At 39.1% G+C, this 27,789-nt stretch overlaps 1 protein-coding gene across 1 annotated transcript in view; it reads right to left on the reverse strand.

The window, feature by feature from the left end:
• Window positions 1-27,789, reverse strand: part of Muc16 (mucin 16, cell surface associated) — a 191,987-nt gene that overhangs the window by 2,061 nt on the left and 162,137 nt on the right. The window contains exons 68-85 of the mRNA XM_057766818.1: window positions 24,099-24,214; window positions 19,611-19,669; window positions 19,307-19,479; window positions 19,034-19,069; window positions 14,463-14,594; window positions 14,317-14,365; window positions 14,013-14,185; window positions 10,934-10,969; window positions 10,127-10,248; window positions 9,971-10,029; window positions 9,667-9,839; window positions 8,344-8,379; window positions 6,497-6,562; window positions 3,758-3,921; window positions 3,394-3,461; window positions 1,697-1,863; window positions 924-965; window positions 529-608 (exon numbers count right to left, since the gene is read on the reverse strand). Coding sequence (XP_057622801.1) covers window positions 529-608; window positions 924-965; window positions 1,697-1,863; window positions 3,394-3,461; window positions 3,758-3,921; window positions 6,497-6,562; window positions 8,344-8,379; window positions 9,667-9,839; window positions 9,971-10,029; window positions 10,127-10,248; window positions 10,934-10,969; window positions 14,013-14,185; window positions 14,317-14,365; window positions 14,463-14,594; window positions 19,034-19,069; window positions 19,307-19,479; window positions 19,611-19,669; window positions 24,099-24,214 — 1,751 coding nt within the window. The remainder of the gene's footprint in view (window positions 1-528; window positions 609-923; window positions 966-1,696; window positions 1,864-3,393; window positions 3,462-3,757; window positions 3,922-6,496; window positions 6,563-8,343; window positions 8,380-9,666; window positions 9,840-9,970; window positions 10,030-10,126; window positions 10,249-10,933; window positions 10,970-14,012; window positions 14,186-14,316; window positions 14,366-14,462; window positions 14,595-19,033; window positions 19,070-19,306; window positions 19,480-19,610; window positions 19,670-24,098; window positions 24,215-27,789) is intronic.

Here is a 27,789-nt window from a genome sequence, read left to right on the forward strand (position 1 = left end):
ATACAAATACACATTATCTGCCAAATAGAAATAAAATAGATACTAGGCATGGTAAAACATGCTTATAATCCCATTACTTGGGAGGCAGAAACTGGGAGGTGGGGGAGTTTTTGAACTCAAGATCCTTTTTTGCTACCTAGTGAATTTGAAGCCCTCCTGGGATAAAAGTAAATAAATAAATAACTATCAATAACAGTAAAATTAAAAAAGAGAGATTAAAGTGACCAGCCACATATAATCTAGAAGAAAATGTTCATAAATCATATCACCAGCAAAGGACTTGTTTATGTATAATAGACAGTTGTACTGTATAACTCTAGGGCCTTATTTTATGAATGCAGTGTTTTTATGCAAACATTATAGACAGCATTTAAACAAGCTTAGCAGCATCAATTTTGGAGAACATTGTCATTGATTTGACATAATTATCACATCCTAGGACCATCCTCGACCAAAAAAGTGCTATATGAGTCTTGCCTGTTTAAAAGTTCTTAATAATTCAGCAACCCCACACACTTCCTTGCTCACCAGGAAACAGCACATCAGGCATGTGATGAATACCAGTAGTACTGTCAAGCAGATGAGAATGATGGCCCAGAAGGGAAGACCTGGGAAGACAAACAGTGGAATGAATCTCTATTGCCCCCTCTGGCAATCCTTCCTGAGCCTGTGTGGCCTGAGGATGGGTATGAATCTTGTGGAGAGAGCTTAGTGATTCAATTTCACATGACCCCACATCCCATTTCTTCCTGTATGGGCTTTCAGTATGACGGAATCCTTAATGTCTGTCCACTTGGTCTCATCAGTCCTTGCCATGGTTTGACCCTCTTTCATCTTGATCCTCTGAACACAACACTTGGTGTCAATGTTACAGAGAAGGTGCTCCTTATGATACCCCAGGCATGGATGACTCCGAAACTTACCAGAATTCTTTATCACATCATCATCCCTGTTTGAAGAATACCCTGGAAATAAAAGAAAACAGAATACGCATGAGCATGTCTTATTTATTTATTTACTTATTTATTTTGAGCTTTTTAGAGACAGGGCTTCTTTGTGTAGCCCCTAGCTGTCTTAGAACTCACTCTGTAAACTAGGCTGGCCTCAAAGTCAGAGATCCTCCTGCTTCTGCCTCCTGAGTGCTGGGAATAAAGGCATGTCCCCTACATTGTTTGGCCAGCCTTCTTTACTATCTGAGGCTGGGTATAAATACAAGGTCTTAAGCATGAGAGAATAGTTTTATACCACTGAGATAAACCCTCAGTCATTCTTTACTTTCTCCTTTTTAAATTTTTTTGTTCTTTTGAGACAGGATTTAATTATGCCCCAGCTGACCTGGAACTCACCATTTATTCCAGGCTGACCTTGATCTCACAGAGATCTACCTGCCTCTGCCTCCATAGAACTTAGATTAAAGACATTCATCATCATGCCTGGCTATTCATTTAAATAAAACTTGACAGAAATAAAGAAAAGTAGACAGAATAATGTAATAATTCACTGCTTAAATTTAACTATTTTGTCCAATTAAAATAGTATTTACAAATGATTGCCATTGACCACCCTTGCTTCACTGAGCATTTTAATTCAAATTTTAAAATCAATTAGACATCATAAATTTTCCCTGAAAAAAAAATCTAGCTAAGAACCCATGGCTAGGAATATCATCTTGCCTTCCCTGATCAGGGAACCTTACCATCCACAAGGACACTCTTCCTGTCCAGTGTGAAATTCAGCAACTGGGTACCATTCTGTGTCATCCGAAGGAATTCCTCATAGATAGCAATTCTGTCCACTCGCCGAGCCAATGGTGAGAAGTTACACAGGGAATCTACCCCTGTGTGGTTGCTGTTGGAGACAGACCTGAAAAAGCACAGAGGATGAAGAGGGGTGTTTCTTTTTCTACATTTATTATATATTCTCTTTCTCAGAGAATTTTGTCCGACAATGTCCACATTCTGCACCTGCACTTTCAGATACAGGTATTAGCTGTATCATATTGCTACTTTATACTAGAAATGTGGCTAGGCCTAAATGAGTATTCTGTATTATATTCATCTGAAGGTTCTGTGATTATTGTGTAATGGGGCAGAAATATTTTACAAGCTAGAGGTCAGGGAGGAGGGCTGTGAGATATGTTTTCCAGATATAACTGTCACTGCCTTCATGAGGTCACAACTGCTGTTGGTTGCTTACAAATAGCTTGCACAAGATAAAGCCAGGCGAAGACCTTGTTGCTGAAGGCAGCATATACTTTTTTTCATGGGACATGAGAAATGAAGCTGAAACTGACCAGGAAGATTCATCCCTAATCGTCAGCTTTCACAACACTGGGAGATGCTATGCAGGATTCTGGGGCGGGGGTCACTAGCACTCTTACTCAGCTGTTAACCCTGGGAGCTACAATTATGATCAGTCTGGCAAGACTTTCTCATGGGTTCAATAATGGCACAAATGGTATAGGAGTAAACAATTGCTTTCCAACTGAATTTAAGACCTGCTTGCTCCCCAGGAGGAAACATATGCCTGGTACTTTGAATCTGACCAAGAATCCAGAGTTGTGGAACTCATAGCCCCCATGAATGAACCCACTATTATTACTTTGCTAAATGGGCAAAGTTGGCAGAGGCCGTCAACAATGAATCATAGTCACAAGGAGTCTGCAGTACCATGGGTTCCTAGGCGAGATTCTGCGATCTTATTGAAAAATATTTTTATTGTTTATTTGTGTGTGTGTATGTGTGCATGCGTGTGTGTATGTGTGTGTGCTTGTTCGAATATTGCCAATTTTATGTGGGTGTGTATTTGCCGTAGTTCTACTCTCTGGATTCTATGACCCCTCCTACCAAACACCGTCATATCTGGTTGGCTTCACAAACTCAGTTAAGTTTCTAAGATGGTTGGACTTCCTGCTTTATTAAAAAGCTAGCTTTTAGGCAACAATTTTATATCCCTTTGGTTGTCTTTCCTAAAATAGGAACCAAGAAATTATGAAACAGAAATTATTTTAAGTTTCTCTTCCCCTGCCCAGCTCTGGGGTAACAGGTGCATGAGGCCATGCCAAGTTTTAGATGGATTCTAGGGATTCAAGCTCAGGTCTCCATTTTACTTACTGAGCCATCTGCCTCCTCCGCTTTTGAATGTACATTGTCACTGCTATCCCTGACCAGACCACTAGAGGGGAGTGTTGTCCCATGACTGTTCCTTGTGGCTGTATTGTTACACTGTAGAGACTCTATACATTAGTAATTTCCCAGATTTGATGGTGCAGGGCTGTAATCCCAGTATTCTACACCAGAGGTGGAGGTAGTGAGAGCAGAAATTTAAGGTCATATTCAGTTACATAACGAGCGTGAAACCAAGAAGTCCTCAGGGCACTGGACTGGCACTTACCTGAAGGCTAAAACTTGACAGTCGGAAAAATAACTCTTGATGCTGCTGTTTCTGAAAAGCTGGTTGAGCTGAAAGAGAGAGGAATGTTTCCTATGTCAGAACCTCATGTTCCACTGTCAAAGAAATTTAACAGCCACTAAGTATCCTTTCTGAACTTGGTTTTCATTGACAAATGTAAGCCCAAACATAGGTACAGCGTCAGCACCCTTTGCTAGCTAGTGGATCTCTTGTGTTCTTCCTAATTTATAAATGGGAATAATAATATGTTCTCTGGGACTCTTATTTTTAAAAAATTACCCACTGACCCAGTGTCAACAGTCAGCTTCTGCCTGGGGGTGAAGTGGACAAGAAACATGATTCTCACCGCATATTCAATACTTCTCTTGTTTTGCTGGTGTTTGGTGGTGCCTGGCTCAGCTATGTCTTGGGAATAGGGTAGGTTGGTGATGGTGAAGTTCAAGTTGAAATGTTGAGAGCTGGAACTGGTTGTTGGGATTTCTGTTGGCAGACGAGTGGGTGGCTTCATATCTTCAGAGAGAGAGAGAGAGAGAGAGAGAGAGAGAAAGAGAGAGAGAGAGTAAACTTTCATATTAACTATTTGTCAACAACCAATCAATCATTCTCTGTTCATTATGGGCACCCAAGGAGGCAGCTCATCTTAGTTCATATGTAGGATACTAAGGAGATGGTTCAGTCACTCAGTTAGTATGTGCTCATTGCTCAAGAAAAATCCTAGCATAGCCATTGGATGTTTTGTCTAAAGGATGCTATCTATGCATCCTAGCAGAAGAATCTTTATACAATGAAAATATCACTAAGACTGCCCCAACTCTAGGATTACTCACAACTCCTTTGAACTGTCAATATCAAATTCAAGTTTGTTTCAGTGTGGTTTTGTTTCACATGTGTATGTATGTGTAGAGTGATATTTTATAAATACAAAGAATGCAAGAAATTGGTCATCAAAAAAACAAATAATCCAATAAAAATGGAGAAAAGGACTAAACAGAGAACTCTCAACAGAGGAATCTAATATGGCTGAAAGACACTTAATGAAATGCTCAATATCCTTAATTATCAGAGAAATACAAATTAAAACAACTCTGAGATTCTATGTGACACCAGGACAAATGGTCAAGATCAAAAACATTGATGACAACTTATGCTGGAGAGGCTGTGGCGAGAAAGGAACACTTCTGCATTGCTGGTGGGAACGCAAGCTGGTACAGCCCCTTTGGATATCTGTATGGAAATTTCTCAGAAAATTAGGAAACAACCTTCCTTAAGACCCAGCAATACTACTTTTGGGTATATACCCAAAGGATGCCCAATTGTACCACAAAGACATGTGCTCAACTATATTCATAGCTACATTGTTTGTCATACCCAGAACCTGGAAACAACCTAAATGCTCCTCGATCAAAGAGTGGATAAGGAAAATGTGGTACATTAACACAATGGAGCACTGCACAGCAGAGAAAAATAATGACATCTTGAAATTTGCAGGCAAATTAATGGATCTAGAAAGCATCATATTGAATGAGGTAACCCAGACTTAGAAAGACAATTATCACATGTACTCACTCATAAGTTGTTTTAAACATAAACCAAAGAAAACCAGCCTACAAATCACAATCTCAGAGAACCTAGACAACAATGAGGATCCCAAGAGAAACATACATGGATCTAAGCTACCTGGGAAGTAGAAAAAGACAAGATCTCCTGAGTAAATTAAGAGCATGGGGACCATGGGAGAGGGTTGAAGAAGAGGAGAGAGGCAGGAAGGGGAGCACAGAAAAATGTATAGCTCAATAAAACCAAATTAAAAAGAAAATACATAAAAATAAAATATGAAAAAAAGCTTGCCTAAAGAGCGAAGGCAAAACTTAAGCCACTAGAGGCCATGCAGTGGTATTACACATCTTTAATCCCAGGATTTGGGAGACAGAGGCAGATGGATCTTTTTGAGTTCAAGGGCACCCTGGACTACACAAGACCAATTCAGAAGCAGATCCAGATGGTGGTGGCTCACACCTTTAATTCCAGTACTAGGGAGTCACACCCTTTTTATCCCAGCACTAGAGAGGAATATTAGGTAGGATGAGGCAGGAACTTGCTCTCTTTCAGTATGAGGATTTCACAGCGGTAAGAGCTCTCTAGTGGCTTGACTGCTTTGCTTTTCCGATCTTCAGGTTGAATCCCAATATCTGTCTCTGGGTTTTTATTATGTTTGCTACGTGTGTGTGTGTGTGTGTGTGTGTGTATGAAAATGTGGGAGCCAGGGATTGACACCAAGTGTCTTCCTTGACCCCTATCTACCTTATATATTGAGTCAGGGTCTCTTATTGAAACATTATTGACTAGACTAGCTGGTCAGTTTTGATGGGGGCCCTCTTTCTTGTCTTCCCAAGTACTGCAATTACAGATAGGCTACTATGTTGGGATTTTAACTGTACTCCTCTTATATGTTTAGAAAACACTTTAACCACTGAGCAATCTCCCTAATCCCAAGGTGAATCTTATTGATTAGGCATTCAAGGCCCCTTCTAATCTGGTTTCTAATGACCTTTTATCATTAGTTACTTATCCATTCCACAACTCCCAGCATGGTCCTGTGGGTCCAGAACTAGACATACAGAAGGTATATGGGTGCTGAACTTTCTTGGTTCAGGTAAACCAACTTCTCTATTCTTCCATCAAATTATGATGCTGTGAGCCAGTGAGCCCTCACTGAGGGAATACTCTCAGAAAAACTCCATGCCTTATTTATCTGGATTCACTTCTACTCAATATAGAGATTCAGTTCAGGTGCAACATTCTCCAGAAAGCCATTCCTTCTTTATATTTTGCTATCTGACTCCTCTTTCACTAAAATTTCTCACTGTATCATAATTATTAATTCAGAGTCTGGTGGTTGCATGAAAGCAAGCATTTGATTAAATTGATAGAATTTTCTTTATTATTAGAATGATTGTTTATTTGTTTATTATTGTAAATGGCCTTGACATTACAATATTCACATTCTAGTTTTCTACTTGTCATGTGGAAGTTAGATAGTGGAATGGGAATCCCATCTCAGATAGGAAAAGGAGCTCTGACATACCTGTTGTGGGTTCTGGCTGCACAGATGTTGATGGAGAAGCCAGGATGGTGGTGGGTGACTCAGGAGCTGGAACAAGATTGTCATCAAGTTGAACAGAGACTTCATATAATGAGAGAGCCTTCCATTAGTGGTCCAAGTCATGAAAATTATTACCAAGTGGTTCATGAATAAGAGTAAAGAAAAGAGTAATTGCCTGAATAGAGGGGGACAAGTCTGTGAATGTAATCCATTCAAGATAGTGAAAATGGATAGCAGGAGATAAAAAGTGGATAGTGGGTGGTAGAAAGTGGATAGCAGGCGGTAGAAAGTGGATAGCAGGTGATAGGAAGTGGATAGCAGGTAATAGAAAGTGGATAGCAGGTGGTAGAGAGTGGATGGCAGGTGGTAGAAAGTGGATAGCAGGTGGTAGAAAGTGGATGGCAGGTGGTAGAAAGTGGATAGCGGGTGGTAGAAAGCAGATAGCAGGATGTAAAAAGTGATAAGCAAATAGGCCAGATGAACTGGAAGACAAAAAATAATGCAGAAGAGATGAATGCATGAGTATCATGATGATAGATAAATAGATATTCAAACAAATTGAAGAAGAAAAATAAAGAGAAGGTAGAATGATGGAAGATTTAAGGAAGAGTAGATAAATATATGTACATGATGATAGATGGGCATGTGGATGGGTAGATGGATATATGGGTGACGGATGCAATGATTGGTATGGGTGGATATGTGGATGGATGGATGGATGGATGGATGGATGGATGGATGGATGGATAGATGGATGGATGGATGGATAGATGGATAGATGGATGGATATATAGAGAAAGGACAGGTTGGGGGAAACAAATGCCAAAAAGATAACTGGGCAGAGAATGTTGTTAGATGGTTAGATAGACTGGCAAATTAGATAAATGTTTAGACATATAGGTCAGTGGGTGCATATGGGTAGGTCTAGAGAATAGGTGAATAGAAGGTTGGATATATACATATACATGTAGATATACATATATATGCAGATTAATAAAAGTTAGAAAGAAGTAATTTCAAACAGGCAAATGGACAGAATGAGGTGATTTGTAAATAATGGACAAATTGACAGATGCAGAAGAAGGTAGTTATATGGTAGGTAGGTGGTTAGTTATCTAGCTGGTTAGATGGTTTGGTAGGTAGGTATGCATGTTTTAGTAGATAGACAAACAAAGAAAAGAATTAATTAATGAGGGATAAGTAAGACAATGGGTGGAAATATTGATGAATGAATGTAGGGGTGAAAATGGATTAAGAAATGAGAAATAGAAAAACAGAAGGAATGAAGGTAGTAATACATGAGACTGGGCAAGGAAGTGGACAGGAGGAAGGACAAGTAGATATGTGGATGGGTTATGGTGTATGCGAATGGATGGATGGATAGGTGGAAATGTGGTGCCAGAGGATGAATGAGTAGAAATGTGAAAAAAAGGAGAGCTAGAAAGACAGAGGAATTGATCCCTGAACAAGAGAATGTGAACATTTTGCCTAAATCACTTCAGTAGCCATCAGAATTTTCAACTTAATAATCATGCTCCATTAGGGGACATTTTACTTGTGTTAAAAAGACATGAACTACAGTCTTAATGTGAACTCAGCCCTGTAATTCTGCAGACAACATTTGTATAAACATCTTGCTCCAACTAAGCAGAGTGAAGAAAAATCAGAAATCTAAAACTTGAACTGGAATTCCAAGAAGAGGCCAGGGACAGCAAATTTTATTATACTAAGTCTCTTTAAAAAGATTCATTTATGCTTAGGGCAAGATTCCTTTAGAAATGAATAGAAATGTGTGAACCAAGACCTATCTAGGTAAAACTTAAACATACTTGTAGGAAGTCCTTCTGCATCATGTTCATTATAACCTATAACACAAAAGGCATACATAAGGGTAATGAACAACAAGGTCTTATATATTACATCATGCCTTGGTACACCTGGGACAAATATGTATAGCAGCTATTTCTGTCTTAAGAGTTAATATAAATGTCAACATGAACAAGAATTTATTGCCATATCAGTCAGATCCAACATGTCTTACCACCTCTAGAGCATGCTCCTAACAAGAGCTTCTCATAAGATCTCTTGTCATACCTCAATTCCCATTTATATATACCCATTTATACTATCATCTTCCCTCACATGACCCCTCTATCTATCCATCCAGTTGATGTCCATTGAGTCCTTCCTATACATGGTTTCCCCACTCTCATTTGAAGAATACAGTGCTGTCTGTGCCTCACTGGAACAAACTGCAAACTGCATACGAAACTTATTTGTCTCTGGTGCCAAACTTAATGTTTGGCTAAGATGCTTGGTACTATTAAATAGACAACATAGTTAACCACATTAATCATGAACTTTATGAAGGCTAAAAGCCTATATATATCCCACAATTTCAGATTATAGCGATCAGATGGAAACTGAGATCACCATAATTCTGATTAGTAATAATCTGTTGTAGGAGTGTGAATTCTCCTTTCTTCCCTTCAGTTCTTATCATTAAAATGAGTGTAATAATTGAAAAGACAAGATATCAACTCTTTGAAATGTAGGACACAAACAATCCCGAATTGAACTAGAGGCTCATTCACTGCTGACTGATGCACCTTGTATCAAAAGATGAAACGCAGGCTGCTGAGAGAAAAAACCAAATAATATTTTTACTTACCTGTGAGCCTTGTGTGTTATAATACTAAATGGTCAGAAAAGGTGTGATCACAAGTGCAATTGTGGTATAATTACTATGGGCAACAAACTCATTTAATTAAGGATTTTGGGCTTATTTCAGAGGAAGTAATTTATTCTTGGTATTGAAAATATAAAAACCTTTATTTGAGAAAGTAATTATCCCTACAGGAAAACTTACTTTGTGTCCCAAATAGACAAGGTATCAAACTGGTTTGTAAATAGTTATATTCAAAACCATAGAAAATGACATTTCAGGGTTGGTCAACAAGCATTCATTTGTATTAGAAGGTAGTGCAGAGAAAAAAAAGAAGACTCAATATGTTTAGAATGATTATTGAAATTTCAGGCATAGAGAAGACTATCTTTGCTGATAAGCTCAGAGAAATTTTCATATAATTGTAAGTATATGAACATAAAGAATGCTAAAGAACATTCCACGGTAAACCACAGAGAACACTTACCATTGACATATAGACTGTCCTTGTCCAGTGAGTAGTTACCCAGCTGGGTGATTTCCTGAGTTAGGTTTCTCAGCTCTGTGTACAACTCTTTGATGTCCATTTCAGGATGAACAGGCTCATGGTAGTAGGCACAGATGGCATCCACACCAGTAGCTGTTCCGTTCTTCCTAGGCCTAGAAAGAAAAGAGTGTGAAGCCTTTAGAAAAGTCATAATGCAGATGAGAACCAGAAGGAAGGAGGAGGAATGAGAATGGTAACAATGAGCAGTGTTCATTCTTTGCTAAGGGCCAGAAAGTAGACTCACCTGAGGGAATCCAGTCTGCAACTGGAGTTGAAGGAGTCATTCTGGAACATGTGTCTAAGCTGTGGATGGAGAAAGAGAAGGGAAATGAAAGCAGGTGTTGGACAAAGGGGTCATATGGGATCAATCTCCCCCAGGATGTTGGGAAAAGGTTCTCACCAGGTACTGGAGCAAACTCTCAGTTGAGCTGAACAGAGCTGAGGCATTGCTCATATTTGATGAATATGGAAGGTTGGTTATGGTGAAGTTGATTGTGAGGGTTTTTAGATGGTGCCCTATAGCTGCAGGAAGAGAAGAGATTCAATTGAGAATTTGCTTGTTGCCAGAGTGAAATCCTGTTCTCACCAGTTTGGCTTCTCTTTCATTCTCCCACCACATCTCAACATTTCCAGTCAGGTCAGAACCTACACAGCTTCCTTATTCCACAGCACACAAATTGCCTTCTCTTAGTATTTCTCACATTCATTCTCTATTCATTCTAGCATAGATCTCTTCTTATGAGCAGCACTCACTTCCTGCAAACAGTTGGATGCAATGTCTAAATATGTTCTGTATCTGGATCACTAGGAGCATCTTTCTTAAATGCAAACTCACACTGGGAGAATCTGTAATGCATTACAACCCATGGTTTCATGTGTACTCTCTGTGTCCAGGTTGCAATTGAAGACTGACACTTGTGGTGGCTAGTGATGGTTGTTAAATAGTTACACCACATGGGGATAAGAATTGAAAAACTGCTTCATCAGATTGACCTGTGAACATATCTATGGTGCATTTTCTAGATTGATATTTATTTAGAGGACCAGTGAACTATGAAGAGCAGCACCACCAGGCAGGTTGGTTCTGCATCTTGCTTTCATTGAGACCTTGGCCTCTCTGAAAAGACTGGTTTGTTTTTGGGTCATCTTTCCTTTGGAAATGAGGAGGTGTGGACTAAAACCTAAGTTGTGTTTGACTGATACATACTTGTAGGAGTTTCTTCTGGACCATGTTTATTATAACCTAGAAAATAGAAGATATGTCAGAGGAAGATAGAGTAAAGAAAAGGATTCAGCATGTTTTGATCCATATGGCACAACAACACCCTTACGTAGATTAGTGAACATGTATTTATGTTTCAAGATTTGACAAGTCATCCTAGATGAGAATTTCCTAATATTTCAACTATACACGTCTCTTTCTACACCTCTATCATGCTCCAAATATATTCTTACAAAAACATATTTTCCCATCTCACTCCTATAACAATATGCATCAACACACTGTTATTTCCCTTCCTTTCTGCCACTATAAATCCAGCCAGAAGATTGTTATTAATCATTTTCTATGGGAAGGATTCCATTTTAATCTGAAGTATACAGTACAAACACAAAGGAGGAAAGGAGCTAAAGAGCAAACAAAGAGACAAATCTGCAGGCAAGAAATCACGACAACTATTTGTGCATAGAGACCAAAAGAAAAGAGAATGAGGATAGAGAGCTGTATATACATGGTATATACTGAGAGGCTGGAGAGGCTAGACTCTATAATAAAACACATCTTGTCTATGAAGATATCAGACAGATAACTGCCAGATATGCTCCTCAGATTCAGGTGATTAAAGATGGACAGGATCATTTGTTAATAAAACCAGAGGAAGTAAAGCAAAGATGGAGACAAGATTTTGACACCCTTTAAAAAGATCCTAATGCTGTCAAGGTAGACTACAATGAGAAACACTTTGACAGCCACTGAGAAAACACAGAAAATGAGGAAATATTAAATATTGACAAAAATGACCTGGAAGAAGCTATAAAGACAGCAAAATGCAAGAAGGCCACAGGAGTGGATGACATCATAGTGGAGAGGTTGGAGGCAGCTACAGTAGGCTCAGAGTCTGAGGAACTTCTCAGACTCTTCAGAGAGATATGGGAACATGAAGTGATTCCCATAGAATTGAGCACTCAATCATAATTCTCATACACAAGAAGAAAAACAAGCTAGACTGCTCAAATTACAGGGACATTAGTTTGTTGTGCCATAACAGTAAGATTTTCTTCTCCATTATTTTGCATACAATCAAGGGCAGAAGAGAGGAAATTATAGCACAGGCCCAGTGTGGATTCAGAGCTAACAGGAGCACAATTGATCAGATCTTCACTTTAGGACAACTAGCAAGAAAATACGAAAAATTTAGAAAAAAACTTGTACGTCTGTTACATTGACTACATGAAGGCTTTGAACAGCATTTGGGGAAAAGTACTTTAGGAAACAATGGGGTTCTACAGGTCCCCAGATAAAAATCATAAGAATACCAGAAAATACCTATAAAGATACTTTTGCATCAGTCAAAGGCTGTGGAGAACTAAGTGATCAGTTTAAGACAATCATAGGAGTGTTGCAGGGATGCATCCTCTCAAAACTACTCTTTAATATATTCTTGGAATAATAATACTAACAGCCCTCAAGGATGAGGAGATAGGTTGCAGATAGGTGATGTGTGAATCAATAATTTGCATTTGGCTGACAACACAGCACTGCTTGTTGAAAGTCCAAATGAGTTGCAGGTCATGGTAAATAGAGTGGTGGAAGTAAGTGAGAACCTTGATATGAAAGTAAACATGGAGAAGACTGAGATACAAAACTTGAGAAGGGCACAGAGGATTTTAACTTGTAATAAAGAATCAGAACTTCAAACAAATAGTCAGCTTTATCTATTTGGGAGGTAACTTTGGTCCAAAAGAGAACCATTTCAGACCTCAAGAGGCAGACAAGAATAGAGAAGACTACATTCCAGGCACAAACAAATGTTTGGTCAGCAAAAGACATAACAACAACAAAATTACAAGCATATGAGACAAGTTTGAGCTGTCTTCTTCATAAGTCTGAAACCCGGACAATGAAACGCTCCTCAGAACAGCAGCTGAATGTGTTTGAGATGGCAGGTCTAAGAAGGTTTCTTAGGAAGAGATAGATTGTGCAACAATGGCATTCAGAAACATCTCCATCTGCTGAAGGAAGTAAACTACAGGATATGAAACAGTGCTTTAGATGCTTTGGCCATGTTATGAGAATGAAAGATGGCAGATGCCTGAAGATAGCATTGCTTGAAGTAGTGCATGGGATAAGGCAAACAGGAAAGCCCCCAAAATGCTGGATCGACAGCATAAATGAAGACTGTGGAACCTTGAGTATGACAATAACACAAGCTTCTAGGACTTCCCAGGACAGGATCAACTGGAGAACCACCATAAATAGGCTGTTCATACATGCTTAAGCATCACTAGGGCATAAAAGATGGTGAGGATGATAATGATGATGATGATTACAAACAAACAAACAAACCAAAAGAGTGTGTGCCCCCACTGCAGTTTCTATTAGAAAAAGATACGGATAAAAGTTATTTGCTCTTTATATAAGTCATAAGTTTATATTAAATGCTGAATAGAAAATAAAAAGAGGGTTGAAATTGTATACAAATCCTTTCACTGGCTTTGTGAAACAGACTGCATATAAAAGCAGCATAATACAACATCGATTGCTCCAAACTCAGTGTAGAAACAGGCAAATGCCTTTTCAGTTCTATGCTTTATTTGCTTTTTTGTTAAATTCCAAGTAATATAGATACATTATATCTCCTTACCCATATCCTAGCTTATTATGATTAAAATGACTTGGCAATTGACAAGGCATAGAGTCATTAAACTGACAATATTCTGGACATATCTGCAGGCAAGAGTCTATATATAGTTAATTGGAATTGAAAAACCAGTACACAAAATATGAGTACTGTAAACATTGGAATATATTCCTGGATTCAAATAGAAGTAGAAAGGAAGCTCAGCAAACATATTCCTATCCCTCTGGTTCCTGACTTGTACACAATATGAAAATAACAATCATACTTTCTTCTAGGCTCTCTGTGTGTGCTTCTTGGATTCTTAAAACAAGGTACTAAGAAAATAGAATGAACTGGTGTAGACAGTACTAGTAGTAATACTGAGAGAGGTAGAAAAAAATAAAGGATGCCTGGGACATCCCATAGCCAACCACAGAGATCACTCACCATTGACATAGAGACTGTCCTTTTCCAGTGAATAGTTACCCAGATGATTGAATCCCTGAGTTAGATTTCTCAGCTCTGTGTACAGCTCTTTGATGTCCATCCCAGGATGTGCAGGGTCTTGGTAGTAGGCACAGATGGCATCCACACCAGTGGCTGTTCCGTTCTTCTTAGGCCTGGAAAGAGAGGAGTGTGGAGCCTTTAGAAAAGTCATAACATAGATGCGAACCAGAAGGAAGGAGGAGGAATGAGAATGGTAACAATGAGCAATGTTCATTCCTTGCAAAGGGACCGAAAGGAGACTCACCTGAGGGAATCCAGTCTGCAACTGGAGTTGAAGGATTCATTCTGGAACACGTGTCCAAGCTGTGGATGGGGAAGGAGAAGGGAAATGAAAGCAGATGTTGGACAAAGGGGTCATATGGGATCGATCTCCCCCAGGATGCTGGGATAAGGGTCTCACCAGGTACTGGAGGACACTCTCAGTTGAGCTGAACAGAGCTGAGGCATTGCTCATATTTGATGAATATGGAAGGTTGGTTATGGTGAAGTTGATTGTGAGGGGTTTTAGATGGTTTCCTATAGCTGCAGGAAGAAAAGAGATTCAACTGAGAATTTGCTTGTTGCCAGAGTGAAATCCCGTTCTCACCAGTTTGGCTTCTCTTTCAGTCTCCCACCACATCTCAACATTTTCAGTCAGGTCAGAACCAACACAGCTTCCTAACTCCACAACACGCAATCACCTTCTCTTAGCATTCCTCACATTCATTCTCTCTTCATTCTAGCATATGTCTTAGCTTGTGATTAGCACATACTTTCTGCAAACTTAATGGATGCAATGTCTAAAGCTGTTCTCTATGTGGATCACTAGCAGCATCTTTCTCAAATGAAAAATCATGCTGGGATGGTGTATAATGCATTACTAACCATGGATCCATGTGCATTGTTGTGTCCAGGTTGTAACTGAAGACTTGACATGTATGGTGTCTAGTGATGATTGTTAAATAATCATACATGGGAATAAGATTTGAAGAATTGCTTCTATCAGATTGACAGTGGACTTAACAATGGGACTTATTTCTTTTTTGTAATTTGATCTAGAAGAACCAGTTAACTATGAACAGCACTACCACCAGGCATGTGGCTTGTTAATCTGATCTTTGCACATTTGACATGATCCTGATACTTCACATACTGGTTGCCTAGATATGTCTGGAAGACACGTGGTAAAAGTGTGGGACAAGTTATCTAATCAAATGGTCCCAAGATACCTGTGATAGGTTCTGGCCGCAGAGATGCAGATGGAGAAGGTAGGGTAGTAGTGGCTGGCACACGAGCTGTGGAAAGGATTGTCATTGCTTGAAATTCTCATTTTTGAGAACATTTCATGTTTCATTTATCTGGATTGTTCTTACTCATCCTAGAGTTTCAGCTCAGGAGAAATTTTCCTACAAAAGCTTTCCCCTTCTAAACACAGCAAGGCTGTCCATAGAAGAGAAACTTTTCTAGCTATACTTAGAAGCAGAGCAACTCTCCACAGATGAAACATGAACTAAACTGAAGAGTGATTGTGTATGGAAAAGTGAATTATGCTATGACCAGAATTTACTCAAGATATTGAGATAAGTAATCATTATAGTGAATGAGTAAAGAACACTAATGAATTAGGAGAATAGAAATTATAAAGGAAAAATGGATGGATAGAAGGAAAAATACATAAAAGGAAGACCATAGTAATTCAATAAGAATCAGAAAAGATATCTCATTTAGGTGGAATCTAGTAGAGAAGAGAGAACAACTAAGTGAATAAACTTGATGATGAGTTAACAAGTGTGTGAGGATGTGTGCGTGTGTGCATGCACCAAGGAACAGATTATAGCATTCTAATATAGATGAGTAGATGAGAATTGAATGGATGGGTAGGTGGATGGATGGGTAGATAAGCACTGCATGCATGGATACATGAATGGATTGGTATGTGAGTTCACAGAATAACAAAAGAGAGAAAGTGCATGTTAAAAGCTAAGCAAACAGAAGACATAGGTGTATAAAAAACTGAATGGTCTGAATGATAGGTAGCAGCTGATAGCAAAGCAGCTGATCATACAGGTGGTGAATATATGAATAAATAAGGAGAGGTGTGTCTGATAAAAGGTCAGGTGGATACATGTATGAATGCATAAAGAAAAAAAGTAGTATGACCTGGATTATGGACAGTAGTTTGAATTTGTCAGTGAACATAAATGAGTAAATAAACACAATCATGCATAAAGGAAGGAGAAAAAGAAGAAACTAATAAAATTTAAAAGAATAGGTAGAAGAATGGATGGATGGATGGATGGATGGATGGTTCAGTGGATAGATGGATTGATGGAAATGTGAGATGAGTGCAAGAATAGCTAGAAAAATGGAAGAGTGGACAGCTGGAAAGGTAATGATGAGAGGCCACTGAACACCCCAAACTCAACTCCAAATGATTATGCAACCTTTACATAAGTCCTGGCACCTTGATGTATTTGAGGAGAAAATGGGGAATATGCTTGAACTTAATGGCACAAGAAACAGTTTTTGGAGGACAGAACCTGGATAGCATAGTCTTAAAGACTAACAATGAATACATATGTCCTTGTGAATTAAAAAACTTCTCTAGAGAAAAAGATAGCATTGTTTAAACAAAGTAGCTTCAAACAGAATGGCAAAAAAATGTATCAGATATATATTTGATAGAGGGTTAGTGTCAAGAACATACAAATAAATTAAAAATTATCCAAAAGTAAACAACCGAATAACAATTGTGGCAAGGTTGTGATAATTCTCACAAAATGAAATACAAACTGTGCAGAAATATTTTTTTTAAAATGATCAACATATCTATGTATCAGTAAAAAAAACTTAAAACTTCTTTAAAGATTTATTTATCCCCATCATAATGGCTAAGATTCAAATAAAGAAGAAACAAACAAACACACAAGAAGGAAATGATTACAAATGCTGGTAAATGTGGGGAAACAGGAATAATTATTAACTTTTATTTGGGAATGTCTCCACTACAAATATAAGTGTGAAGGTCCCTAAAAAGGTAGAAATAGATCTACTAAAAGATCCAATGTTACCACTCTGTGGCATACACTCAAAGGAGTCCATACATTACTATTGAAAGACAGGCATGTCCATGTTTATTGCTGCTCTATTTACAATATCTAGCAAATTGTAACAGTTTAGATGCCCACAAACTGGTGGACAGATAATAAAAATATGGTACATTTAAACAATATTTTTAAGCTGGTAACAACAATACAATTGCCACAGTCTCTGTGAGTTCACCTGTGTACCAGTCCAGTTGTATCTGGAAGATACTGTATCCTTAGAGTTATCTACAGTGCTTTGAGTTGTAAAGTTCAAATTAGGAAATTACAGCACTGAAAAATGGAAGTAGACCCCTTACCAAGAAACTGTTTGCAATAAAAACCAACTAAGAAAGGGAAAATTAATTTTTACCAAAGGAGTGTCACTAGGTATATAACCACATCCAGAGCAGGATGGGTCACAGGCCCAGAAATAGTAGAAGAACAGAAAATGGACACTTTATTATTTTTTTTTTCAGTTTGTAATTTGGCAAGAGTTTTTGTTTCATTTTCTTCCATTTTGAATTAAATTGTCTTCTTGATTTTTGTATGTATTTTTGGATTTTACTTTTGTCTTTTGTGGACTTGAGGGATGGAGAAAAAAACAAAGAGAGAGAAGAGAGAGAAAGAACATGAAGTTGTATGAGTAGGGAGTTGAGAAGGAACTGAAATGAGCTGGAGGAGAGAAACACATGAACAAAATAAATCACAAAGAAATTTAAATAAAAATGATAGAGTTCTGAAATGTGAATATAAATGGATGAAGTCGAAAACAATCAATATGCGTGAAGCAACCTGGAGTAAGACAGGAGAAGTTGTACATATTCTATCATTTGTAGATGTTGATTTTGAATCTTTAGATGTATGTATTTCATTTGATAGTATATGGTGACATTAAGGGGGAAAAGGAAAGAGAAAATTGGAAGGACAAGATGGGAAAGGAGGTACCTAGTCAAATGTGTAGGTAGAAGGGAAATACCGGGAGGAATAATGAACACTAAGGACATCACAAATTGTCATGGAGAAATCTAATGCTATCGAAGTTTCCTAAAGTGTATGCATGCACACATATAAGAAGTCTAAATGGAGTTGCTATATAATGGGCAGCAATGCCCCACTAGACACCACTGGAAGACAAATACAAGTCCAGCACTAGGAACAGATTATTCCTTTTGGAGCTATCAGCAAGTGATGTACCAGTGATTTCCAAACGGAGCTGGTTATTGCCATTGCATTTGGTTACCCTCCAGAACTTCTTGGTTAGATTTGCATTGCTGAAGATACCAGGCACTTGAGCCATAGCACATGGGGAGGTAAACTGGCACTCAGCTGGAAGTTTCATCCCTTCTGGCTGGCTTTCAGAGTGCTGGAAGGTGCTATACATGCTACCGGAGGAGGAAAGCCATTACCAGTCTTGCTCAACTGCTAACCTTTTGATTTACAATGATGACTGGTCTCGTAACACATGTTGCAATAGCAACAAAAATTCTTGGTATAATATTCAAAGAGAACTAATATAAATTAGAAAAGATACAAGAGAGAAGGAAATTTTAGAAAAACAGTTAATTAGTCATCCAAATTTGCAGCTTGATAATAAAGTCCCTGATGGAGATACTTCTTTTTAGGGGACATAAATTACACTGTAGTCATCTAAACTAAGTCCCATAATTTTTTAAGCTACATTTTACAAATACTTTTATCCAACTGAGAAGAATATGGAAATTCAGAAACCTAATATTAGAGTTGATGTTTCAAGAAGAGACCAATGGCTATGTCTCTTGATTCTATTGAGACCCTGGCCTCTCTGTAGAGACTGGTTTTTATTTGGGTAAATTCTTCATTGAAAATGAGCAGAAAATATATGGACCAAGATCTAGGTCGTGCTACATTGGTACTTACTTGTCGAAGGTTCTTCAGGACCAGGCTTATTATAACCTAGGAAATAGTAAGCATGTTAGAGGAATGAAAAACAGAGGAAGGAAGAACAAAGGAAAGGATTCATATAAACATAACACCCCCATTTTTTCCCCAGTTTGTGTGTGTGCTTCTTAAAACAAGGTACTAAGAAAATAGAATGAACTGGTGTAGACACTACTAGCAATAATATTGAGAGAGGTAGAAAAAATAAAGGATGCCTGGAACATCCCATAGCCAACCACAGAGATCACTCACCATTGACATAGAGACTGTCCTTGTCCAGAGAGTAGTTACCCAGATGGGTGATTCCCTGAGTTAGATTTCTCAGTTCTGTGTATAGCTCTTTGATGTCCATCCCAGAATGTGCAGGGTCATGGTAGTAGGCACAGATGGCATCCACACCAGTGGCTGTTCCATTCTTCTTAGGCCTGGAAAGAGAGGAGTGTGGAGCCTTTAGAAAAGTCATAATGCAGATGAGAACCAGAAGGAAGGAGGAGGAATGAGAATGGTAACAATGAGCAGTGTTCATTCCTTGCTAAAGGCCAGAAAGTAGACTCACCGGAGGGAATCCAGTCTGCAACTGGAGTTAAAGGAGTCATTCTGGAACACGTGTCCAAGCTGTGGATGGGGAAGGAGAAGGGAAATGAAAGCAGATGTTGGACAAAGGGGTCATATGGGATCAATCTCCCCCAGGATGTTGGGAAAAGGTTCTCACCAGGTACTGGAGCAAACTCTCAGTTGAGCTGAACAGAGCTGAGGCATTGCTCATATTTGATGAATATGGAAGGTTGGTTATGGTGAAGTTGATTGTGAGGGTTTTTAGATGGTGCCCTATAGCTGCAGGAAGAAAAGAGATTCAATTGAGAATTTGCTTGTTGCCAGAGTGAAATCCTGTTCTCACCAGTTTGGCTCCTCTTTCATTCTCCCACCATATCTCAACATTTCCAGTCAGGTCAGAACCAACATAGCTTTCTAACTGCACAGCACACAAATTGCCTTCTCTTAGTATTCCTCACATTCATTCTCTCTTCCTTCTAGCACATGTCTTAGCTTATGACCAGCACTACCTTCCTGTAAACTCATTGGATGTACTTTGTAAAGATGTTCTCTATCTGGATTTCTAGGAGCATCATTCTGAAAAGAAAATTCATACTGGGATGATCTATAATGCATTACTACCATGGTTGCATGTGTACTGTCTGTGCCCTGGTTGCAATTGATGACTGGACACTTGTTGTGCCTAATATTGCTTGTCAAGAAGTCACACATGGGGCTAATAATTGAAGAATTCCTTCATCAGATTGACCTGTGAACATATCTTTGGTGCATTTTATTGATTACTATTTTATTTATTGCACCCAGTGAACTATGAAGAGCAGCACCAATGAGAGGTTGGTTTCACATGTTGCTTCCATTGAGACCTTGGCCTCTCTGAAAAGACTGGTTTGTATTAGGGTCAATTTTTCTTTGGAAATGTAGAAAAAAATGTGGACAAATACCTAGGTTGTGTTAAACTGATACATACTTGTAGGACTTTCCTCAGGAACATGTTTATTATAACCTAGAAAATAGAACACATGTCAGAGGAAGGGAGAGTAAAGAAAAGGATTCAGCATGTTTTGATCCATATGGCACAACACCACCCTTATGTAGATTAGTGAACATGTATTTATGTTTCAAGATCTGACAAGTCATCCTGGATGAGAATTTCCTGGTATTTCGACTATACACATCTTTTCCCATACCTCTATCATGTTCCAAATATGTTCTTATAAAATGTATTTTTACACCTCACTTCTACATCAGTTTGCCTCAATACACACGTTTTTCCCCTTCTTTTCTACCACTATAGATCCATTCATAAGATTCTTATTGATCATTTTCTAAGGGAATTATTCCATTTTATTCTGTGTAGGAAAAGAGCAAACAAAGAGGCAATCCACAGGCAACAAAACACCCCAACACTCTGTGCATGGAAATATAAAGAAGAGCAAATGAGGCTAGAGTGCATATACAAGGTATATACAAAGAGGTTGGAGAGGCTAGACTCCATAATAAAACACATCTTGTCTATGAAGATATCAGACAGATAACTGCCAGCTTTGCTCCTCAGATTCTGGTGATTAAAGATGGACAGGATCATTTTCTAACAGAACAGGGGGAAGTAAAGCAAAGAAGGAGACAAGACTTTGACACCCTTTAAAATGACCCTAATGCTGTCAATGTAGATTACAATGAGAAATATTTCAGCAGCCACTGAAACAGTACAGAAGTTTAAGAATTATTAAATATTGACAGAAACAAGATAGAGGAAGGTATTAAGAAAGCCAAATGCCGGAAGGCCCCAGGAGAGGATAACATCATGGTGGAGGAGCTGGAGGCAGCTACAATAGGCTCAGGGTCTCTGGAGTTTCTCAGACTCTTCAGAGACGTATGGGAACATGAAATGATTCCCATGGAATTGGGCACTCAGTCATAATTCTCATACACAAGAAGGACAAGCTAGACTGCTCAAATTATAGGGGCACTAGTTTGTTTTGCCATAACAGTAAGACTTTTTTCTTCATTAGTCTGCAAAAGATCAGGGACAGAACAGAGGAAATTATAGCACAGGACCAGTGTGGATTCAGAGCTAACAGGAGCACAATTGATCAGATCTTCACTTTGAGGCAACTGACATGAAAATACAAAGAATTTGGAAAAGACTTATATGTCTGTTACATTGACTACAGGAAGGCTTTGAATAGCATTTGGGGAAAAGTACTTTAGGAAACAATGGGGTTCTACAGGTCCCCAGATAAAAATCATAAGAATACCAGAAAACGCCTATAAAGATACTTTTGCATCAGTCAAAGTTTGTATAGAACTAACTGATCAGTTTAAGACAATCATAGGAGTGTTTCAGGGATGCATCCTCTCTTTAATATATTCCTGGAATAATAATACTAATAGCCCTCAAGGATGAGGAGATAGGTTACAGATAGGTGATGTGTGAATCAATAACTTGCATTTGGCTGACAACACAGCACTGCTTGCTGAAAGTCCAAATGAGCTGCAGGTCATGGTAAATAGAGTAGTGGAAGTAAGTGAAAACCTTGATATGAAAGTAAACATGGAGAAGGCTCAGAGAAAAAACTTGATAAGGGCACACAGGATTTTAACATTGTAATAAAGAATCAAAACTTCAAACAGTCAACTTTGTCTATTTGGGAGGTTACCTAGATTCAAAGGAGAGAACCATTTCAGACCTCAAGAGGCAGACAGGAATAGAGAGGGCTATATTCCAGGCATTAAGAAGGGTTTGGTCAGCAAAATAAATAATAACAACAAAATTACAAGCATATGAAACAAGTTTTAGCTGTCTTCTTTATAACTCTGAAAACTGGACAGTGAAACCCTCCTCAGAACAGTGGCTGAATGTGTTTGAGATGGCATGTCTCAGAAGGATTCTAGGTGACATATGGAGAGATAGGGTGTGCAGCAATGACATTAAGAAACATCTCCATCTACAGAAGTAAGTAAACACTGGATATGCAACAGTGATTTAGATACTTTGGCCATGTTTTGAGAATGAGAGATGACAGATACCCGAAGATAACATTGCTTGGAGGAGTGCACAGGATAAGGCAAACAGGAAGGTCCCCAAATTGCTGGATAGACAGCATAAAGAAAGACTGTGGCACCCTGGGTATGACAATAACACAAGCATCTAGGATTCCCCAGTATAGGAACAACTGGAGAACAACCATAAATGGGCTGTCCATGCAGGCTGAAGCATTGTCAGGAAATAAATGAGGGTGATGATGATAATGATGATGATGATGATAATGATGCTACTGCTGCTCATGATGATGATGATTACACACAAACAAAAAGGGTGTGTGCCCCACTGCAGTTTCTATTAGAAAAAGATACGGATGAAAGTTATTTGTTCTTTCTAACAAATAAGGTTTATATAAAATGCTGAATAGAAAACAAAAAGAGGGTTGAAATTGTATACAAACCCTTGCAATGGCTTTTAAAAACAGTCTGGATATAAAAGCAACATAACACAGTTTCGATTGCTCAAAAATCAGTGTAGAAACAGGCAAATGCCTTTTCAGTTCTTTGCTTTGTTTGATTATTGTTAAATATAGAGTAATGTAGATACATTATATCTCCTTGCCCATATCTTAGCATACTATGATTAGAATGACTTGGCAATTGACAAGGCATAGCATCACTGAACTGACCATACGCTGGATATATCTGCCAGCAAGAGTCTATATATTGTTAATTAGAATTGAAAAACCAGTATAAAAAATGTGAGTACTATAAATACTGGAATATATTCCTGGATTCAAATAGAAGTAGAAAGGAAGCTCAGCAAACATATTCCTATCCCTCTGGTTCCTGACATGTACACAATATGAAAATAACAACCGTACTTTCTTGTAGGCTCTGTGTGTGTGCTTCTTGGATTCTTAAAACAAGGTACTAAGAAAATAGAATGAACTGGTGTAGACAGTACTAGTAATAATACTGAGAGAGGTAGAAAAAATAAAGGATGCCTGGAACATCTCATAGCCAACCACAGAGATCACTCACCATTGACATAGAGACTGTCCTTGTCCAGAGAGTAGTTACCCAGATGGGTGATTCCCTGAGTTAGATTTCTCAGCTCTGTGTACAGCTCTTTGATGTCCATCCCAGGATGTGCAGGGTCTTGGTAGTAGGCACAGATGGCATCCACACCAGTGGCTGTTCCGTTCTTCTTAGGCCTGGAAAGAGAGGAGTGTGAAGCCTTTAGAAAAGTCATAATGTAGATGAGAACCAGAAGGAAGGAGGAGGAATGAGAATGGTAACAATGAGCAGTGTTCATTCCCTGCAAAGGGCCAGAAAATAGACTCACTGGAGGGAATCCAGTCTGCAACTTGAGTTGAAGTATTCATTCTGGAACACGTGCCCAAGCTGTGGATGGGGAAGGAGAAGGAAAATGAAAGCAGGTGTTGGACAAAGGGGTCATATGGGATCGATCTCCCCCAGGATGCTGGGATAAGGTTCTCACCAGGTACTGGAGCAAACTCTCAGTTGAGCTGAACAGAGCTGATCCATTGCTCATATTTGATGAATATGGAAGATTGGTTATGGTGAAGTTGATTGTGAGGGTTTTTAGATGGTGCCCTATAGCTGCAGGAAGAGAAGAGATTCAACTGAGAATTTGCTTGCTGCCAGAGTGAAATTCTGTTCTCACCAGTTTGGCTCCTCTTTCATTCTGCCACTGCATCTCAACATGTCCAATCAGGTCAGAACCTACACAGCTTCTTAACCCCACAGCACACAAATTGTCTTCTCTTAGCATTCCTCACATTCATTCTCTCCATTCCAGCACAAGTATTGTCTTATGACCAGCACATTGTAGGGATAAGCCCCACCCATTGGAGGCATGTTCGCCTCAGACTAATGTTTACTGATAAATCTGCCAGGCATGATCCCAGTGGCCTTTTTCTCTGCTTTCCTGTTCTCCGCGGGAACCTGTGGTCCTGTAAGTCTATTTCCCCATTAAAGCTGTGTATATTTTTATAATCTCTCTGCATTCATTTAAGTCGTTACATTTAGCGTCCAACGTCGGGCTATTTTGCCCCCGCCCCGGCACAGGGGGGGGCGCAAGCTCCATCTTTCCCAGCCTTTGCCAGCAAGTTAGTTACCGGAGCTCAGGAAGTGCGATTGGTCGAGCATAGCCTGCTACCTTTCACAGCGTGCTCCCTGCTCGCTTTCCCTTCCCCCACTCCAGGCCACGATACAGTCGCAGAGCGGTGACCCCCACTCAGCCCCTTACGCCTACGGTGGGCCTGCCCCTTCTTTCAGACTTACTCGGACCAGAGCAGTTAACTGCTCCCTGCCTGGCTTCCAAAGCCCCAATGCCTGATTTAACGGAAGCACCTGCGGTTTTGAAGCAAAAGCCACCACAGCAGCAAGTGACCCCTTCCGCGACCAATCTAACTTCTCAGGCAGTACAATAATTTTTGTTTTGAGTTAATTGTTTCAGACTGGCTCTGGCTTAGACCACGTGGACTCAGGTGCATTTCTTTCACCACCACTGGCAGGAAAACGTCATTACAGGTAAATAATTTTCTTTTATAAATAAGAAAAATGTCTGAAAACATTACCATTCAAGACTTTAACAGCCTTTTCAATTGTACCATGTGGGAGATTTTACAAGAAGTGTCTGTTAGCCCACAGATATGGATCTTTCTGGGATTCGTAGTTTTCCTTGGTACTATATGGTTTGATAATAGAAATATGATAAAGTCTTTACGAGACGAGGTTGAACATTTAAAAACAATTGAGAATGACAACAATCTTCTCAAAAATCGATTTGAAGTTCTCCAGGCAGAGAACAGATCTTTGTTTAACACAACTCGACAAACTGAACAAAATTTAGAAGAGGTACAGGCTGATGTTAAGGAGAAATTCATTATTATGGAAGAGGGAACAGCTGATTTGGATTGTAAGCTTCAGTCCCTTTCAGTAGGAACTGAAACATTAACTGAGAGAATCAAAACTGCTGAATGTGACAATCGGATTTTGTCTAAAGCTTATGACAGATTGGCGGAAAGATTGTCAATACAAGAAGGCACGGTTTATGCTATAAAAATTACATCCAAAGATGAGATGTTATCTCTAATGGACAAACTTCATACTTTAGAATCCTCAGTGAAGGCTTTAGAACATAATTCTGGACAGGAGATTCAGATATTGCAGAAGGCAATGGTGAATAGAATTGAAAAGATTGAGGAATTTCTAAATTCTGATGAAGAAGAGCAAGAGGTAGAAAGGCAAATTTTAACTACATCTGTGAGTAAATCTCTCTGGGATAATTCCCACAAAGCTCTACCTACAGTTCTACCTGCCTTTCCAGTAATAACAACAGAGAAAGTGGTTGGTTCTAGAAACCCTAGGGTCATCAAGGAAGATACACGGGAACCTGTCCGTATGAATGACCTCAAAGAAATTAAACAGGCTGTAATGACTTTTGGGATGCATGCCTCTTTTGTTAAAGAGATGCTAAGATCTTGGGCCACGACAAGCAAAGTAACTCCCTCTGACTGGTTACAGCTGAGCTCTGCTGTACTTGAGAGTGGACAGCAATTGAAATGGAAATGCTTATTCAAGCAAGAGGCTAGACTTTTAGAACAGCAGGAACGAACAAAGGGAATTGAGATTTCCCTAGATCAAATTCTAGGAGAGGGGCTCTTTTCCGACCCTCAGGAACAAGCTAATTTGGATGAAAACATACTCTCCATGTGTACTACAGCAGCCTTAAGGGCTTGGGACAGGGTACAAGACCCAGGACAGAGAATGGAATCATTTGTCAGAGTTAAACATGGTCAGAGAGAACCCTTTAGTGACTTTTTACAAAGACTAACTAAAGCTGTACAAATAGGGGTATCTGACCCAGAAGCAAGATGTATAATGATCGAGTCTTTGGCTTATGAAAATGTAAATGTGGAATGCAAAAGGATTTTGGGACCTTTAAAGCTCATATCAGCGCCATTGGAAGAATGGGTCTTGCATACACTGAATGTTGATACATTTGACTATGGCACTGAAGCATGGGTGGAAGAAGCAATTTCCAATGGTAAAAGGAGACATCAGAATACCAAATGTAAAAATTGTGGCAAAATGGGTCATATGAAAATGAATTGTAGACAACGGATTTTCAGAAATAATAATAATGCATCTTCTAGAAATAACAGAAATAGGAGGACTCAGCCTTCAGGTTTATGTAGAAGATGTGGAAAAGGCAGACACTGGACGAATGAATGCAGGTCTACAAGAGATAGACAAGGCAACCTGATTACAGATGGGAAACGTGAGGGGGGGGCTCACAGGCCCCCATGGCAAACATGGTTCAGTCATTTCCAGTTACTGCAGAGAATGTGCCTCATCGGGACAATTACGAAGCCCCATGCCTACTGTTACAAGCAATAATGATCAGAAAGATGAGTTCCGTGTGTTTTGGCAAACTTCTATAAATGATCAAAGACCAAAGCTAAGAGTGTGTGTAAATGGCATTTTTATTACTGGCCTGCTGGACACAGGTGTGGATGTATCATTACCCCAGAATCTTGGCATCTGTATTGGCCTCTTCAGAATGTAAATGTTCAGCTCCTGGGAATTGGAACCCTATCTCGAGTAAGGCAGAGCACAAGATGGGTTGAATGTATAGGACTGGAGAGACAGATAGGAAAATTAAGGCCATATGTAGCCAATATTGCAATGAATTTATGGGGTCGTGACCTATTACAACAATGGAATACCCAATTTAACATTCCTGCTACTTCTAGAGCCTATATTTCTGAGAATAATATTAAAAGATATTACAAATGGAGAAAACCAACCATTCGGGCTGTACAAGAACAAGCAATTGATGTCCCTTCAGAGATACCAACAGCCTTGCCTCTAAAATGGTTGACTGAGAAACCAATATGGACAAAGCAATGGCCTTTAGGTGAGGAAAAGTTACAGGCTTTAGAACAGTTGGTACAAGAGCAATTAGATGCTGGACATATAGAAGAATCTACCAGCCCTTGGAATTCTCCTGTATTTGTGGTTAAGAAAAAAATCAGGTAAATGGAGAATGGTGACAGATCTCAGGGCTATCAACAAGGTTATTCAACCTATGGGCCCTCTGCAATCTGGAATTCCTTTGCCCTCTTTATTGCCAAAAGGATGGCCTCTCATAGTTATTGATT

The sequence above is a fragment of the Chionomys nivalis genome, chromosome 4 (genome assembly GCF_950005125.1).
Source record: "Chionomys nivalis chromosome 4, mChiNiv1.1, whole genome shotgun sequence".
Classification (NCBI taxonomy): Eukaryota; Metazoa; Chordata; class Mammalia; order Rodentia; family Cricetidae; genus Chionomys; species Chionomys nivalis.